Source organism: Thermomyces dupontii, assembly GCF_041956625.1.
Source record: "Thermomyces dupontii strain NRRL 2155 unplaced genomic scaffold VTN31scaffold_11, whole genome shotgun sequence".
Taxonomy (NCBI): domain Eukaryota; kingdom Fungi; phylum Ascomycota; class Eurotiomycetes; order Eurotiales; family Trichocomaceae; genus Thermomyces; species Thermomyces dupontii.
The window spans coordinates 589,436-606,995 of NW_027192317.1; the positions used below are offsets into that span (position 1 = coordinate 589,436).

At 52.3% G+C, this 17,560-nt stretch overlaps 6 protein-coding genes across 6 annotated transcripts; 4 read left to right on the top strand and 2 right to left on the bottom strand.

Annotated features, from left to right (window-relative positions):
* Positions 1 to 508: 508 nt before the first annotated feature.
* Positions 509 to 839, top strand: VTN31DRAFT_2302 (uncharacterized protein; the record flags this gene model as incomplete). The annotated part of the gene is made up of 2 exons (XM_069402456.1): positions 509 to 556; positions 615 to 839. 2 exons carry the CDS (start codon positions 509 to 511, stop codon positions 837 to 839), a joined length of 273 nt encoding a protein of 90 aa, XP_069257398.1.
* A 1,593-nt stretch (positions 840 to 2,432) lies between these two features.
* VTN31DRAFT_2303 (uncharacterized protein) lies at positions 2,433 to 4,534 on the bottom strand (the record flags this gene model as incomplete). The annotated part of the gene is made up of 2 exons (XM_069402457.1): positions 2,433 to 4,257; positions 4,320 to 4,534. The coding sequence occupies 2 exons, from the start codon at positions 4,532 to 4,534 to the stop codon at positions 2,433 to 2,435; spliced, it is 2,040 nt and encodes a 679-aa protein (XP_069257399.1).
* A 915-nt stretch (positions 4,535 to 5,449) lies between these two features.
* Positions 5,450 to 5,904, bottom strand: VTN31DRAFT_2304 (uncharacterized protein; the record flags this gene model as incomplete). The annotated part of the gene is made up of 2 exons (XM_069402458.1): positions 5,450 to 5,848; positions 5,896 to 5,904. The coding sequence occupies 2 exons, from the start codon at positions 5,902 to 5,904 to the stop codon at positions 5,450 to 5,452; spliced, it is 408 nt and encodes a 135-aa protein (XP_069257400.1).
* Positions 5,905 to 6,593: 689 nt separating this feature from the next.
* Positions 6,594 to 8,288, top strand: VTN31DRAFT_2305 (uncharacterized protein; the record flags this gene model as incomplete). Its single annotated transcript, XM_069402459.1, has 5 exons — positions 6,594 to 6,621; positions 6,671 to 6,729; positions 6,778 to 8,038; positions 8,088 to 8,161; positions 8,211 to 8,288. The coding sequence occupies 5 exons, from the start codon at positions 6,594 to 6,596 to the stop codon at positions 8,286 to 8,288; spliced, it is 1,500 nt and encodes a 499-aa protein (XP_069257401.1).
* A 2,961-nt stretch (positions 8,289 to 11,249) lies between these two features.
* VTN31DRAFT_2306 (uncharacterized protein) lies at positions 11,250 to 11,958 on the top strand (the record flags this gene model as incomplete). Its single annotated transcript, XM_069402460.1, has 3 exons — positions 11,250 to 11,303; positions 11,350 to 11,465; positions 11,523 to 11,958. The coding sequence occupies 3 exons, from the start codon at positions 11,250 to 11,252 to the stop codon at positions 11,956 to 11,958; spliced, it is 606 nt and encodes a 201-aa protein (XP_069257402.1).
* Positions 11,959 to 14,684: 2,726 nt separating this feature from the next.
* On the top strand, positions 14,685 to 17,353 carry VTN31DRAFT_2307 (uncharacterized protein; the record flags this gene model as incomplete). The annotated part of the gene is made up of 7 exons (XM_069402461.1): positions 14,685 to 16,063; positions 16,122 to 16,206; positions 16,256 to 16,332; positions 16,385 to 16,497; positions 16,563 to 16,948; positions 17,010 to 17,108; positions 17,165 to 17,353. 7 exons carry the CDS (start codon positions 14,685 to 14,687, stop codon positions 17,351 to 17,353), a joined length of 2,328 nt encoding a protein of 775 aa, XP_069257403.1.
* Between the last annotated feature and the right edge of the window lie 207 nt (positions 17,354 to 17,560).

Consider the following 17,560-nt stretch of genomic DNA (forward strand, 5'->3'; position numbering starts at 1 on the left):
AAGTCTGTAACTGAGCGTTTCATTGACAGATGGCGCGACGCCATCGGAGAGAACGGTACTCTGCGGCCCAAGAAAACATTCAGTGATTCGTCCACAGTGTCAATGTCACTGACTTCTCAGCAGATAAGCCGGATGAAGGCAATGGGCAAATCTACGAACAGGACTAGGCACTCCACTCTCCGCCTCCAAATTATCTGATTCGCCTAGAGGGCCAGAATCCGACAATCCCGAAGAAGGGTCAGCTCTATGATTCTGGACGTGGACACGCCCGACCGAGCCAGCCACCTGATAAAGGGCCTCGTCATGAACAGCGAGCTTGAAGGAGCCCGAGATCGTTGACCCTGCATGCATGATTGCCCGCTGCAACAAGTCTTTTCGAAATGGCTACTCAAGGAAACGAGATCTTCTTGCAGAAAGTTCCGAGCTGTTGACGAATTGAAAGTCAACAAGGAAGAGAAAAGAAGCAAAACCTGCAAGCGTCATACCCGGAAACGTCCTCTGCAGAACAATGAGTGGGATGATTTCCCGCGTTGACTCGCAATTGGAACGAAGCAAAGTAAATAAAGGATTTTGAGCAAACCACATTTCATGCGCATCTCGCTAATGCATCGCAGGGTCAGCATGAAATCCTGGACGCAAGTTACACGTTCAGCTTGGATGCACTCCCTGTACAATTCAGTTCATACCGCGTTTGGGGAAAAGTAAACGATTCCGGTTCCGCGAATGTCGATCTGGAAGAATCCCAGAGATCTGAACTGAACGCGGCAATGCGAGATCTCGCTGGAATGATCCGGAGAAAAGCGGATCTCGTTTCCAACATATCGCAGCGAATTATCTGACTCCGACATATTCGTACAACTGCTCCCAAGACACCAAATATGCGGACACTATGAGTCAAAAGTCTTAGCACAGTCTCAGGTGAGCAGGGCAGCAAGCTCTGGTTCGACGCTCACTGTGGAGGATGTGAGACTCTTTAGAGGACAAGGATGAAGATTGACAGATGAGCAACATCCAACGGCAGTGTTGCTTGCACAATTGGTTGTCGACTGTGAAGAGAAGGGGTGCGATAAAACTAAAGAAACAATCCTGTCGAAGCGATGCATCGTAAGGAGTACTCCGTCGTGGAACAAGGAAAACTGTTGCTAACCTGAACCTCTCTTTTACCTACGAGTTCCATTCTTCGTACCCTTTCACTTTGTTTCAGGGCACTACGGAGTACATTCGTCTCAGGGCACTGATATGAATTGAAATTTGAGTACCTTTGACCGATTAAGACTCTGCGTAAATAAGGACGTATTACCCCGTCCTCAGTCTTCGCGAATCATTCTGTCTCAATGGCATAGCAGGAAGTTCTTGTTCAGACGGTTGCCATGGAGCGGGCAACACTGGTTGCAACAGCTGGAACAAGAGGTCAAACCTGACAGAAACAATGATGTGATAACGGGAATTGGAAAACCCAGCATCGAACCATCCGACAGGTCACAGCAAATCATCCAAGGCGAGTTATAACTACCGTGTCAAGGTCACGGCAAAGAAAAAAAGGGGGTCTTCTGAGCTTCAAGGAAATCAGAGCGAGCCAGGAGGCGAGTAGGAAAACCGATCTTCCTAAGCTTAGTCAAGTTCCCCCTCGGCATCAGAGTCTTGCTGGTCTGGCCGCAATGTGTGTTGTTAAGCTTATCCTTTGAAGATGCTTTATGACCTACGGAGTATGTGTGTATGTATGTTCAGATGGATCTTTTCGTTGTCTTGCTCACTTTCACCCTGCAACTCCTCTGTCTTATGTTCCAGCTTCTCCTGTAATGCCCGCAGTAGCTCCTGTTTTCTTTTGGAGCCGCACCTTTGTCTCTCGCAATCGTTCACATTCCTCACGTATGTAACATGTCCGCCTTTTTCGCTCTCCATTTTTCTGGTGTAGCAGGTCCTTTTTTTCGCCCGCAGCATTCCCTCTCCTTGTCTTCCAAGTTGCTCATCGCTCACGAGCATCATCTCTTCTTCGATATGTTGCTTCTTTTCCGCCTTGAGTTGTATCCTCCAACGTCGAACTTCGGATTTAGTTGGACAGCAGTAGATCAAACTTGGATGTGTTTGCGGACTTTGCGCTGCAGCCTGTCCTGGAAACAATGTGGAGAAACCCTCGTTGATGCCACGATGAACAGAGTAGACCGTTATGGTATATATAAGGTGCACTGAGAGTGGCTTGTTAAAATGGAGTCTTTGGCCTAGATCCTAGGCTAGGAGTACTGGCAGCCAGTATTAACTATTATTAGGACTACATTCTAGAACTGGTGTCACCACATAGAGATGTTGCAATCAATACATGCAAAGCAAAAATCATGTCAACTCCAACCGGCCAAATATGCCCCATAACTATATAATACAAGTCCACCCCAAACTCCCAAAAGGCCAATTCCAAAACAGAAAAGCATGGAAGGTTAGATGTTACTCGACTGCCTCAGCTCGAAATTCGGCAGATAGTCGAACCAATCCGTCTGTGCATTGTACCGGTACACCTTGAAGTCAACGCCGTACGGCTTTGGCTCGAGCATGTAAAGCACGCCGAGGGGGACATCTAATCCGGCGACTTCATCGCGGGGCAGGCCGAGGAAGTATGCGAGGAGGACGCGGGCCACGGAACGATGCGTGACAATGCAGACATGGTCGGTCATGCGCTCGACCTCGATGATGACGGCGCGTAACCGGTTGATCACGTCGAGATACCCTTCGCCACCTGGGCCCGGGTAGCGGTAGGCAAGCTTTTCCCGCCGGCGAATCTCGTACTCCTCGGGGAACGTCTCGCGGATCTCCTCATACGTCATGCCCTCCATCTTGCCCGCGTACAGCTCGTCCAGCATCCGCATCTGTTTGATGTCGTAGTCGTCCTCGTTGAAGTGCGCCGTCGTTTGAATCGCGCGCTTCATCATCGATGACCACACGCAAAAGTTGCGTGGCCGGTCCGATCCCCGGCCGTACGCAGGGTTTGGCGGCGTACTGTCGCCGGGTTGTGGCGGGAAGTGGCTTGTCATGGCTTTCTCGAGTTGGTATGCTTCCCATTTCTGTCGCTGCGTGTCGATGAACCGTGCCAGCGCCCGCGCGTACCGGTGCCCATTCTCGCTCAGCTCGCTGTCGCCTCCGATCCGTCCCAGCTGGTTGTCGATGCTCTCGCCGTGCCGTGTGATCCAGATCTGTCGCGGCGACAGGTTGAAATTGAGCAGGTAGTACACCACCTGCGACGACAGGAAGCCGTTGGTCTGGTGCGCGACCACCTTGCGCCCCACGTCGATCATTTGCACATAGGAAATGTTGTTTTGCTCCTCGTACTCCCCCAGCGGTACGTACGACTTCTCGTACAGCGCCACTCGCCGCTTGAAGTCCTCCAGAGCCTTCGCCGGGTCTTTGTCTTTGTAATCCGGCCCGGACAGCTTCAGCCGCATATTCGACTCCAGCAGCACTGGGTCCATGCAGCGGCTCTCGAGAAACATCACCCCGAGTTCCGGGCCAGCGCGTTGCCGAATGCGGTCCATGATCGCCTTGCGGCGTTCAAGTGTGCTGTTGGTCGCATCGAGGATCCCTACGCTGCCGCCCTGCTCCAGAATGTAGTCCAGCAGCTCGTCCAGCGTTGCCAGCGCCACCTGCTCCCGCAGTTGCACGGCGCGCTGGTTCTTCGGATCGAAAAAGCTCGCCGAGTGGTCCATAAACTCCGGCGACGCCACTGCGTCTTCATTGGGTTGTGAAATCCCGTTGGTATTGTTGTGGTGTGATGAAAGATCGCTCTTATCCAACCCAGACTCCAGACGCTCCCCATTCACTAAAATCTCCGTCGGGACTGCCGGCGGTGGCAGGGTATCGCCATTGTCCGGCGGCGACGACACGGGGGACCATGTGCTTCCCCGGTTGACGCTCATGCGACGGACCGAGTCCACCAGCGCCTGGTCAATTGAGCTCTGTGTGCGTGATTTTGCGCGGGCCATCTCTGGCGACGACGGTGAGCCGCCAGCGAGCAGACGTCGGCGCTCCCCGACGTTGAAAATCTTGGTGTTGTGCTGCAGCCAGTTCAGATATCGGGCTAGCTTCTTAGTAATGTAGCTCTTGCCGCGCGCCGGCAGCCCAACCATGACGATGACCAGCTTCGAGCCGAGATCGCGCTCAGGAATACGTCCGTCCGGCGAGACCTTGGACTTTGTCAAGCCTGGAATATCAAGCGTCGTCGCCCGCGGCTTGGGTGTTGCCGCCGGGTGCGAGCTCGGGGCCTGCGGCTGGCTATTCCCCGTCCCGTCAACCATCCCGCCAATCCATCAGAAAGATACGGTCGATAGACTCACATTTGCGGCGAGCTTGGCGCCGTCGACAGCGGCGTATCTGTCAACGCGATGCCGACGCCATCTTTGGACGGCAGTCGCGCCGTCGATTTCTTCACCTCATTCAATTCGCTACCCAGGGCTCGGCCCACGACCGTCTTGGACGGCGGGTGTCCATTGGCGGATGCGCCGTTGTTGTCTCGTGGTTGAGCTGGGGAGCGCGAGGGAGCGATACTCATGGCTGATCGGAAGCTTGCTTTTCTTAGATTAGTTTGTTTTTCCTTTTACCTTTCTCTGAAGCTGCGTCAAGCAGCGCAGAGCTGCCGAACGCCCAACAGTAGACAGTAAATGATCGCAAAGAGTTCGAATTAACTCGCTTACAGCTTGAATGAAGAAATTCAGTAAAGAAAGGTTAGCAAAAGGAGGATGACTGAAGCAAGGTGCCGGCCGAGACCCGACGTCATTAGATGAGTCAAAGCATGCGGGACCGACAAATCATAGTACATACTGGGGCTGAACAAACCCGCCCAGGGGATCGAACGCAGTAAGGTTTTTTTTTTTGTCTTGTTGACCAAGAGATCTAAATCTGTTGGGGGCGATCAAAGAAGAGCTGGCGTGTGGAGGAGGGGTCGACAGATGAAGTCACTCATCGTCACTGATAGATTGATTGTCCAGTGGCCATGAAGACGAACTCAGTGCGAAGAAAGGAATGATAGATATCCGCAGACCTTGCAAAACGAGCTCTATTCTGGTTGAAATAAGTCACCATTTGGTTCCTAGTTATTTCTTCATGACGATATTAATGCCCAAAGGAAGGTCATGAGACTGGGGATGGCAGTCTCAACCAGGGCAGCCTAAGCAACCTTGAGCTCTCAGCCTCCAGCCCCAGCTACGAGTCCCAGCATGAGCTATGAGACAATGACCAGAGTGGCCACATCAAAGCCGCCCATTCCCAGGCGAAGGAAAAATGGATTTGGCTTGGCCTGCAACGATGCTTCTCGGCTCTAATTCCGCCCAACTGTTCTTTTGGGGGGGCTTGTTAACTCATCGGAGTCCGGACTCGAGCTATCCGCTGGCAGGCTTGGCGCTCCGAACAGAGCGGTCGATCACCGCAAGGGGGTGTGCAACTGTGCATCTTGCAGGTGCTGCCCCCATCACTGGGCCAGGTTCAGCGTCAGCACAATCAGACCGACGTAGGCTGCCACACTGAGAGCCGTTAAAATGACCACCGCGTTGCCACTGGTCCGAAACTTGCGGCGATGGAGGCCATCTTCGCCCACCTCGGAGAAGAATTGGCGATTTCCTTGGTGTCGGCGGTAGAGACTGATGAAGAGCACACCGGTACCGTAGATCGCGAACAGGGCACCAATGCTGTAGAATTCGGCGGTGAAGACTTTGAGGACGATGAGCGCAAAGGAGAACTGCGACAGCGCGGTTCGCACGTAGGCGCCTTCGAACGTGCGCTGGGCGGCGCGCACCTCGATGATCTCGTCCGACGAGAGCACAACGGAGCGGGCGCGGAGGCGATAGCGAGCGCGATCACTGGTGAGCCACTGGATTCCGTTAGCTGGGGAGCGCGACGGGGCGGTGGTGGTCGTACACTGAACATGATGCTACGAGGCAAGTCTGTAAAAAAGATGGAAAGATGGGAGGGTTGCAGTGAATCAATGGGAGGAATTTCAAAGGGCGATGAATCTAGCACTCGAATCGTGGACTTGAATCTATCAACCAAAGATCCTTCGATTGGAACATATCGCTCTCATCGCGATTTCATGAATTTCCGAGAGATTGACGTTATTCCGATGCTTTCCGTTGGATTGTTATTGCACACCCCCCAGCAAGACTTCTCGTACAAGAAACGGGTAATACCGGCAGTGACCATCTTTACGAGTATGACAAAAAGGACTGTAGGTATTGGACAACACTTGCCACTAGTGGTAGGGGAAAGAGTGAAAGAGACTGATATCTCTGCAGTATTTAAATGGGAGAGTCCAGCGATCTTGGAGTAAAAAGAGAACTTGCAACCATCATCCTTTGTTCAGAGTGCAGACATCAATCTTCACCATCACGTCCACTCTGGTAAGGAGTACCTCCGTACGGTATCGTTTCATTACGTATACACAACCAAGCGGACTCCGAAACAGTGGGTTATCGGACACCTCCGTCGGCTATTGACCGCTCTTCGGCTCAAATGCCGATGGATCTATCGTTCTCCGCTTGAAGCATTGAAAGGGTTCACGTTCCACATAAGCTGGTCCTCTCCAGCTGTTGTTTTTCCCTGCAACTTCGTCTGCAGCCATGTCTAGAGTATTTGATGCCGCCGAAGGTGAGACGCCCCGTCGTAATTCTCTCATGGAATGCGCTGACATGTCCAGTCGCCAAACACAATACCCCGGAAAGCTGCTGGGTGATCCTCTACGGCAAGGTCTACGATGTATGCCGTTGATAGTCCGTATGTACATGGGCATTACTGATCGTCCAGGTCACCGACTTCTTGTCAAGCCACCCCGGCGGTGTAAAGTCGATCCTCAGGCTCGCCGGGAAAGATGCGACTGAAGAATATGACCCAATCCACCCTCCAGGCACGCTCGAAGAGAATCTCAAACCAGAAGCATGTCTGGGAACAGTAAATCCGGACACGCTGCCCAAGCCGGCCGCCGACGCGCAACAATCCGCGGAGGAAACCGAGGGACCCCCGCCGATGGAGACCCTGCTGAACATGGACGAGATCGAGCAGGTGGCTACCAAGCAAGTCAGCCGAAAGTGCTGGGCGTACTACTACTCCGCGTCCGACGATCTCATCAGCAAGCGTCTGAACAACGAGGTCTACCGGTCCATCCTTCTCCGACCGCGCATCTTCATCGACGTCAGCAAATGCGATTTGTCGACGACCCTCGTTGGGCATAAAGTGGGCTTGCCGATCTACGTGTCGCCAGCGGCCATGGCGCGCCTGGCCCATCCGTCCGGCGAGGCCGGCATTGCAGAGGCTTGCCGCAGCTTCGGCGCCGTGCAGGTGATCTCGAACAATGCCTCCATGACCCCAGAGCAGATCGTCGAGAACGCAGCACCAGACCAAGTATTTGGCTGGCAGCTCTACGTCCAGGTTGATCGGGAAAAAAGTGAGAACATGCTTGCTCGGATCAACAAGTTGCCGAACATCAAGTTTGTCGTGCTCACGCTGGATGCGCCGGTGCCGGGGAAGCGGGAGGATGACCTGCGCAGCGATAGTACGGGCGCCAAGCTGCCCATCACCAGTGCGGAGTCAAAGAAGGACCGGAGCGAGGAAGAACGGATGCCGGACGGTACTCCGGCCCTCAAGTCCGGCGGCGGCGGCGTTGGCGTGCAGCTCTTTGCCGGCACCGAGTCTCGTCTGACCTGGAAGGACACGCTGCCTTGGCTTGCGAAGCACACCAAACTACCTATTATCCTCAAGGGTCTACAGACGCACGAGGATGCCTACATCGCGTCGCAGTTCACCCCACAGATCAAAGGTATCATCCTCTCGAATCATGGAGGACGTGCGCTCGATACCGCTCCTCCTGCCGTGCATACCCTACTGGAGATCCGGAAATACTGCCCAGAAGTCTTTGACAAGCTCGAAGTTTGGGTTGATGGCGGCATCCGTCGAGGCACCGACGTGGTGAAAGCACTCTGCTTGGGAGCTCGCGGCGTTGGCATCGGCCGCCCGGCGCTCTGGGGTCTGGGCGCTGGTGGAGTGGAGGGCGTCAAGCGAACGCTACAAAGTGAGTACTTCACTTTTCAATCTCAGGAGACAATAGCTGACCCGGGTAGTCCTCGCGGAGGAAACTCGAACGTGCATGCAGTTGTTGGGAGTTGGGAAGGTGGAAGATCTCGGACCGCAGCATGTAGGTGCAAAGACCACTGAGCCAAACACGGGAGCGCTAACATCAGTAGATCAATACGCGAATTGTCGAGCAGCAAATTTACGACGGGCCATCGAACTTGGGCAGCTTGCGAGCGGCGAAACTGTAGATATGTCACATGTTCAGGTTGGGATTGAAAATAGACTTGCTTTAGTACCTTGTCCATATGTATACGACTTGAACAATTCAATTGATTCGATGCCGGTACCCTCATCCTCTTACAACAAAGAATGTCTGGTTGGCGGCTTCCCGTCCGTGACGCGTTCGCCTCCCGTCTTGACCGCATATGGTGCATCGAGAAGCCGCGACAGTCGCCATGCGGGCCAGCTACAGAACTGGCTTGGACCTCACAATGCATAACATTTCCCCTCTGGAGCCACCAGAGTATTGACAAAGGGTCGAGTCGGAATCTGGTATGAGTTCGCAACTCGCTCGAGATCTCGCATCATCGAACGCAGTCACCCGTGCCCCAATATCCTTGGTACCAGGTAAACTATTTATCGTTTACAAGTTGTTGCACAGATCGCATCATTTATGCAAAGCTCCGTGCCGGTCGTGCGGATCGCATGGATCCGTTGAACGGGGCTCAATATCAATCGCAAGGCCAGTGCTACTGAGAAGTCTGAGTAGTACAGCATGGAACCGAACACATGTGTTCGTTATGTGTTCGTTGAGATTGCGTGATAATAAAAGAAAAAGAATATCGACTTGTGAAGGTTGACGGATTTTGAATGAAGATTTTCTTGGTGGCTGGGTCCGAGGAATGTGACTTGACCAAATCGCCAAATCAATGAGTATTCCGGAGGACAAGCACCTCATATCAAGTGCCAGGGCAAAACCGAATCAATGGATACGGTGAGCTTGTTGTTATCGTTGGAGATATCCATGAAGATCTGAAACGTTCTCTACAGGCCGGGAGTCATTCAGCCCTAAATTTTGGCTCCGGACTATACGACATCATGGTGGATTTCTCACTACAGGCCTAAACTTGAGCAGAGGAAGAACAAAAAGTAAAACGAGGAAGTTTGACGGCAGCCTAGCCTTCTTCGAGAAACTATTACACCCATTGGAATGCCCGTCTATTGCCTCATTTGTTGCCGGAATGTTCGTGGCACCTCACTTGATACAATCACCCAGGAACTACGGTTTCGTCCTTCCGCGGTCAAAAGGACGGACCTGTCATGCCTCGGCCGTGGTCCGACCGCTCGGGCCCTGTACCACATCTTACGAACCTGGCTTTGATATAATCTGGTTTTGATATGCAGGCCGGTATTCATACTGAATATGGAGTGGTGGTACCTTGAGGGCGCGTGGTATATCTGGCCAAGGGGCGTCGACTGACCTCCGGGCTCAAGAAACAGGATTGTAGAGCTCATTCCAATGCATTTGGACAAATCCGCATGTGAGTAAGTCAGTTTGGGACTTTGGGCCCGAAATCACGAGGAAGTTGGGATATTCCTGTGATATACCTGTCTCTCTGGCCACTCCCTGCTGGTTTTCTCAGTCCACCCGTCTGGTTTCAGGCCTTCTCGTCTCTGAAATACGCTTTATCTAGCAGCAATGGAGGACTCAGAGTGCTCTTCAAAGCGTCAGGGAGATGATCTGCCTGTTCGGCGCGACCTTGGTAAACCGCGCCTTCTCAGCTACATCTGGGATGCGTTCGACAAGCCACCTGAGGAGCGAAGGCTTGTGGGCAAACTGGATGCTGGGATTTTGTGCTTTGGGTCCATTGGTAGGTATTGGTTCGGGTCATTCAAACATGGACATGTCTGACGCACTCAGGATACTTCCTCAAAAGCGTGGATCAGTACAACATCCTCAACGCTTTTGTGTCTGGGATGTTTGTTTGCGTCTGTCCCCGTCCACTGAAACAATAAGACACTAACAGAAGCTCCAGGAAGGAGGACCTTCGTCTCTACCAAAACCAACTTAATTATATGCAGACCGCTTGGGCGGTGGGATACATGATCGGCCAGATCCCGAGCAACATCATTTTAACCCGAACAAGGCCGCGATATTGGATTCCGAGTCTGGAGGTATGCCTGCTTTGACTTCCACGAGAGTGGATACGAAATTAAAGCCCTGAAAAAAGGTCTTTTGGTCAATTCTTATTTTGTCCCTGTCGAAATGCAACGCAGCGCATCAATTCTACGTCATCCGCTTCTTTGTTGGTGAGTCTCCCTACGGACAAAAGATTGTCGGGAGAAATGATCTGATGATATCGACCACCAGGCCTCGCAGAAAGCGGATACTATCCCGGAATCCAACATGTCCTGGGCTCCTGGTACCGCCGGGACGAACTTGGGAAGCGCGGATGCGTCTTTCAGATCTCCAGCGCAGTGGGACAGATGGTGTCGGGGTATATAATGGCCGGCGTCCATCATCTGGGTGGAATAGGAGGGTACAATGGCTGGCAGTGGTGCGATTCTGGTTCCGACTATCCTCTCAAAACCAGGAATAAGAACCTGCTGACCACCGCAGGTCGTTCTTGATCAACGGGACGATTGCCCTTCTCGTTGCCCTTGCGGGCTACTTTATGCTGCCCGACGTTCCTGAAATCACGAAGTCGTGGTATCTTACCCCAAAGGTGCGTCACCTTATGCCACTCGTCTTCTCTCAGATGTTGAAATGGACCAGGAAATCGCGCTCGCAATACGCAGAATGGAACTCGAACGCCGCCAGCCTCGCAATAAATACTCCAAGGCCAAGCTCAAGCGTATTTTCTCGTCGTGGCATGTGTATCTGGTCACGATTCTCTATATGTGTGCCTCTCTCCGCCGAGACATTGCGGCACGGCATTGACAAGCGACAGGACATTCAATAATGGCATCACTTTTGGCCAACCTATTTTCCAACAGTATGCATGCACCGTCGTTTTTCATGGCAGGACAGTTGGCATTGACGAGTACATAGATACCTCCGCCATTCAACTGATCCCAAATATACCATTGCGCAGATCAATCATTATTCCACCACGACGCCTGCGGTGCAGCTCCTGGCGATCATCATTTTTTCCTGTAGGCTATTTACCTTGGTTTAATTTGTTGGATGTCGCTGACACTGCATAGGGATGTCGGATACTGTTCTACGAGGCAAACGATGGCCATTTGTGATCATTGCCGGAGTACGTCATTCACCTCGCAGTGAGTACTGTTTGCTAATGAGGACAGGTCGTCAACCTGATCTGTTACATCTCCCTCGCTGTGTGGGATATTCCCACATGGTGGAAATGGACCTGCCTGATCGGAGCCGGGGCATCGTACGGAGTCGGCGGGCTTATCATGACGTACGCACCTAATGTCTCACTTTAAGAATCTCCGCAGCTAACCAGACATACCTCCAGCTGGGCCAACGAAATCTGCTCCGGGGACAGCGAAGAACGCGCCATCGCCATCGGCGCCATGAATGAATTCGCGTATATCGTCCAGATTTGGCTGCCGCTACTCGTATGGCAACAAGTCGATGCCCCGCGGTACTTCAAGGGCTACGTCACCGTCAGCGGCATGTCGGCTGCGATGCTCATCATCTGCCTCATCGTGCGGGCCTTGCATGAGCGGGAGATTGCCGCCCAAGAGCAGCAGCAGCAACAGCAGCAGCAGGGTCCGCAGCAGCATGGCGAAAGAGAAGAAGGAGATGGTCTCGGAGTGACGGGCAAGGGCTCAGAGCGGGATTTCAGCCTCGAAAAGTCCTCCACAGCATCGACAGCAGGGTCGATGAGTCCGGTGCCGGAGGACACAGTCTCCATGCGGGGTGCTGCGATTGAGATGCGAGAGTTTTGAGGATAGCAGTCTTGATTCCTGATGATTCTGACGGCAAAAAACAACTGCATGTAGTAACCGGATAGTACTTGATGGTTTAGAGACTTTGAGGGACCGAATGTATATCGTACCTACTTCTCCGTGACATACTCGGATGCCGATGTTTTCATAAAGAAAATGAATATAACTAATGGAAATAAGTGGAAAGTTTTCCCCTAGTGTGCACCCAAAATAATTTTTCTATGAAGTGTGGGATCCTGAAAGCTACATACTTCAGGCAGCCCGATTCATCTGATAGAGGTAATAATCGATCGTTTAATGTGTCCTTTGCTTGCTTCGCAGAGCCTGGCTAAACCCTAACCCTATGGTCATCAAACCCTGATCAACTAATAACCCAACCATGGCTACCCCTAACTGTCTGTGCAGCCAGTCATGTCATGCACTTAGCACAGAGTACAAATTTATTTGTATGAATTATATGGAGGCGCCCGGTTAGGGTCCACGGTGTGCTGTAAGCCCTCAATGCATGATTACGCCACCACATGAGCCACCTTTCACTCCTGGGAGATAAGTCCTAGGTAATCACAAAAGGTGATTTCGTCGCCCGAGCATTATCTCAATCACTGACACTATCTCCCTGGAGAGTCAATGTTTTCTCGGCTTTCATGCACTTCATGCAGCCGTAAAATATGACAGGCATGCTGGCCTAGTGGGCCTGACTAGTGACTGATAACAAGACCTATAGTACTGGCTCCTGCCGTCAGTGTATATAGATTTCTTGATCGTAAATAGTCCTCTCTGACGGACGTCGGGGATCTTGCATTCTTCGTCCTCCTCTATTCTTATAGTCATACTGTCTAGCAAGCGCATGACAGATGGGAGCTTGTCCCAGCTGAGAACTTCCGCTCCAAATATTTTAGGGCTGCCCAGTCTCCTTGACGACTAACCATCGGTGCTGTCCGGACAGGTACATAAACCTACTTTTTGGGTTTCATTTTAGATCTTCTCCTCTCTTGCTCTTGCCTAGCCGGTTACTATGCACCTGCTTGAACACCACTGCTCTGTGCGCGCAGGAGACAGAGCTCTGTGTATTGGATACTTTAAGGGTCAGTTAGGGTGAAACCTTCGTTGCTGTTTGGTCAGGAAACACAACGATGTGCTTAGAATCCAGGTACCGCGTTGTCTCTAGTGCATTGACATCCGCCTCACTCTTCCGGCCAGGGACAGCTGTATCTCTACTCGGTTGCTGGTCTCCGTGCAAGATACAGTGCAGCGGAGTCATAAGTTCTTTCTCAGGACCTTTCACCAATTTTATCATCATTGTCCGTAAAGGAAGCAGGATAGCAAGGTCACTCCTTCGCAAATTGGATCCCATTCGACTCTTTCCCATCCATTGAAGCTGGGAATCCTTCCTTCATGATCCCCAACCACTCATCAACTTAGTATGACTGGAAAGACTCAAAGAACGCACTGGCGGCAGCACCGTGATGGGTGGCGGCAAGAACCGGGGCAGACCTCGGGCCTCATGAGTAGAAGGAGAAGTAGGCGACTGGATGCTTAAGCTACCGTACGCATATGGAGGACCCTAGCAGTAAGGTCATTGTGTGGTACCATGGCGGAAGTCTCGCATCAGTGAGCGGTGAGTCAGCGCGCCAGATGCCGCTGCTAGGGTCTATACTGTCGTTAACCAAAGCTACAAAGTGCCAGTTCTCAATGTCATACAGCCATGTTTGTTGATAACCTTGACCAACTTTGTTTCAGCCATGTGCGTGGAAACTCTTTGTCCACGGAATCTCGTAAAATCACCAAATTACATACGGAGTACGAGGTCTCCATCAAAAGTTTTGTCACCCCCTTGGTCGTGTAATTTTGTAATAGGCTTGTAATATACAAGAACACCTATCCATTTAGGGAAGTACACAATATTCGTACTTGCTCCAGGTACCAGGTACCTTGACAACATAAATATTACTGCAAGTAGACATTTAGCAACGAACCAAGATCATCAGTAAACAAAACAGCAAGTTCACTACTAAGCATGAAGATTACTTTTCATGGTTTTTATAGGGTAACCTAACCCACAAGCAGAATAATCCGTGTCACGTAGAGATCGTAGAAGTACCTGGTACGAATGCTTGGACTCGGTACCTTCCTTAATAGGCTAGCTACTTATAATTACATAATATGAATTACGTGCCAAGACATTGGCCGGAAGGGGTGACAGAACTTTTGATGGAGACCTCGTACAGTACTCCGTATTACATGTGGCTAAGAATTGACTAACAATCCAATCCTGAGATTTCAAAACGCGAGGATTTTAATCTAAGATTTCCAACATTGGTATTTAGCTTGGTCATTGATCGAGTACTCTCACTGTCTTACAGAGTTTCTGGAATTTCTCACAGGAGTCAGAGTTAGTTATTAACACGTAACTCATTCGTACTATGGAGTATTCCGTATTTCCTACTCGTTGATACCTAACCTAACTGGTAACTTAAACCCATGAAGCCTTTCAAGCGGGTTGAACCGGTTAAACTCTTCCTCCGATAGATATGAACAACCAGCAACACGATCGACCCCAAACACGCAGTGGAACATAACCACTGCTCCTGTAATCAGGTCAAGGATCCTGTCCCAATGTCCGGTTCTGTTCAGGATGCGCCATTTGCCGTGATAATCCCACCCACTTCTCCGACGCGTCTTCCCCATCTGCTTAATACCGGTAGTGATCCCCCTGGCCAACAACCATGACATCTGAACACGCTGTCGCGAAGGTCCTGCTTGAATGGATCAACAGCTTTGCCCTCGGCAAGACGATCCGCAGCACGGACGAATTGGTCGACGGAATCATTCTATGGGAGATCCTCCAAGACATTGACCCGCAGCACTTTCTCGACGAGCTTCCCGAGCGCAACCCATCCGATCATTGGGTCGCCCGATGGCAGAACCTGAAGCATCTCCATAAACTCCTGATTGCGTATATCAGAGTCCAGAATGACGACGAGGTTCCTCCGGGCCTGGATCCGTCACCGGATCTCAAGGCGATTGCCGAATCCCGCTCGCTCCGGGAGACGAACAAGCTGTTGAAGCTGATTTTGATAGCCGCCATCTCGTCGCCGAATGCCGAGACCTATGTCAAGACATTGCAGGAGCTGAGCACGTCAACGCAGGAAGGGTTGAAGGATATTATCCAGCAGGCACACAACTCGCAGCACGAGGACCCACTCACCACTGGCGACGAGGACGAACGCGATGGTAAGAAACGCGACGTTGCAGTCGATCCGGAGCTCCAGTTTGAGGAGCGCGTTGGCAAGGTGCTGGCGGAGAACGATCGGCTCGTGGCCGAGAAGAAGGAAATGGAGAAGGCGATCGAGGACCTGCACAACCGGCTGGCACGGCTGCAGGAGAACAACGACACGCTGCAGAGCCGACTCGCGTCGACGGAGGACCGGCTGGTGACGTTGAAGTCCGGCAAGGGGGACGTCGGATTTGGCGCCAAGGCGCTCGAGACCAAGGCGCGCCAGCAGGAGGAGCTTATTGCCAGCCAGGAGGCGCGCCTGGCCGCGGCGCAGGATGAGATCGACAGCCTGCGCATGTCCCTCGAGTCGATGCGCGTCAAGCAGCAGCGATACCAGAAGCTGCAGGATGACTACGATGAGCTCAAAAATGAGCGGGAGCAGCTGATGCGCAAGGCCAACATGGCTGAGAAGTACCGGCAGAAGCTGCAGGCTATCCAGGACTTTGAGAAGGAGAATCAGGCGCTGAAAAACCAGGTCAAGGATTTGCAGCAGCAGCTCAAGGAAGCCGATCTGAACCAGCAGCGCTCCGCCGAGCGAGACATTGAACTTGAGGAGTATCGCCGCCTGCTTCCGCGGATTGAGCAAGACCGGCACGAGATTCAGAACCTCAAGAAGCAGCTGGAGTTCAACAACCATGCTTTGACGGAGCGCCTCGAGAGCGCAGAGGAGCAGCACGAACGCGACGAGGCGCTCATCAGCGAGCTGCGGGAGCGGATTCGCGAGCTCGAGGGTTCGCCAGGGAGTCCGTCGTTGACCCCTGGCACGACGACGCCGCAGGCCACCCTGCACAAAGATTTAGAAGACATTGGCGCGAGGGAGAACCATCTGTGAGTGAAAAAAAAAAAAGGATTGAACTCGGTGCGCGGCAGCAGCTGATTTGCGCAGGAAAGCCGAAAACGAGGAGCTGAAGAAAGAGATAGAAAGACTCAAAGCCTCATCCGCCAACAAGGAGGACAATGCCGAAGCCACGGTAAGTCTTGTTGCACGGCATAGCATGCTTGGGCTAACGTAGCTTGCAGCCGCGGGCGCGTTTCGAGGGCTACTCGGAGAATTTTGTCGCGACAGCGCAGCTTGCGCAGGAAAAGTCAGGGCAGAGGTGGGAAATTTGCCTGTAACGTATCTACGCAATATGCTTACCGATTTCCTAGCGAGGAGTACTGGAAGCTCTACGAGCAGTACGCGGAGATCCGGCAGAAGCTGGCTGACGCGGAGGACGCCCTTGACACGAGCAAACGTCAATTGGACGATGCCAAAGCGGAGCGTACGTTTAGCTTAGCTATCCTCGAGTTCATGAAACCGATTGAGACTGACAAACCGCGTTTCTAGTCTCCCTCGTCAACAAAGAACAAGCTGAGATCCTCAGACAGATTCAAGAAAGCCACTCAGCTGAAATCAACCAACATCGCGCGGAATGGGATGCACTGACGCAGCGCATCCACCACCTGCAAGCCGAAGCGGACGCGTCGCAGACGCTGGCACGCGAGGTGTGTGCGGAGCGCGACGAACTGCGCAACCTGCTCGACAAGAAGCAGGGCGAGATCCGTGCAGAGGACCAGGATATGCTTCGGGAGATGCAGCAGCTTCTCGCTGAGTTTGCGGCACGCGAGAATGCGGAGAACCCAGATGCTCCGGAGCGGTCCGGGCTGGAGCTGCTCAAGCATTTTGCCGACGTAACGAAGAAGAATGCCGATACGCTGGCTGCGCGGGCAGAGGTACGCCCTTCTCTTTTTCCCGTTCACACCGAAGGCGGTCACTAACAACTCTCGGGACTAGCACATCGAGAAGCAAAACGAACTGATCAAATCGCTGCAAGACCGAATCAAGCACTTTGAGGAGGGAGCCGAGGAAGAAACCGTTCCCAAGGAGCGCGAGGTAATACCAGATTTCCTCTTGCGACATGCATATATATATGCTGACGTCGGTCCCAGATCGAACTACTGAAGATCATCCAGCTACAAGCCCGCGAGATCGAACTGGTCAGCTCAGCATGGTACAGTCTCCAGGGGCGCTTGCAGAACAGCAACGTGACGGTCTCGCGGTATCGACATCCGGCGAATCGTGCGGGAGATTCGCAGCGAGGGTGGCTAGGAAGACAGCGGGCCATCGTCGGGAGGTAATTTCGATTGTATACATTCTAGACCTGGGCCATGTAGATTTGTGATTGTAGAGACTAGATTCCTGGTTCTTTTCCCAGTGCTGAGCTTGGTCAATGGGGCAAGAATAGGCTTGCTGCTGTGTTGTATTTGCACAATGAAGATAATCTCACACATCCAACTCCGTACACACAAAAAGATCAAGACATTTTAGATGCAAAAGAATACAAG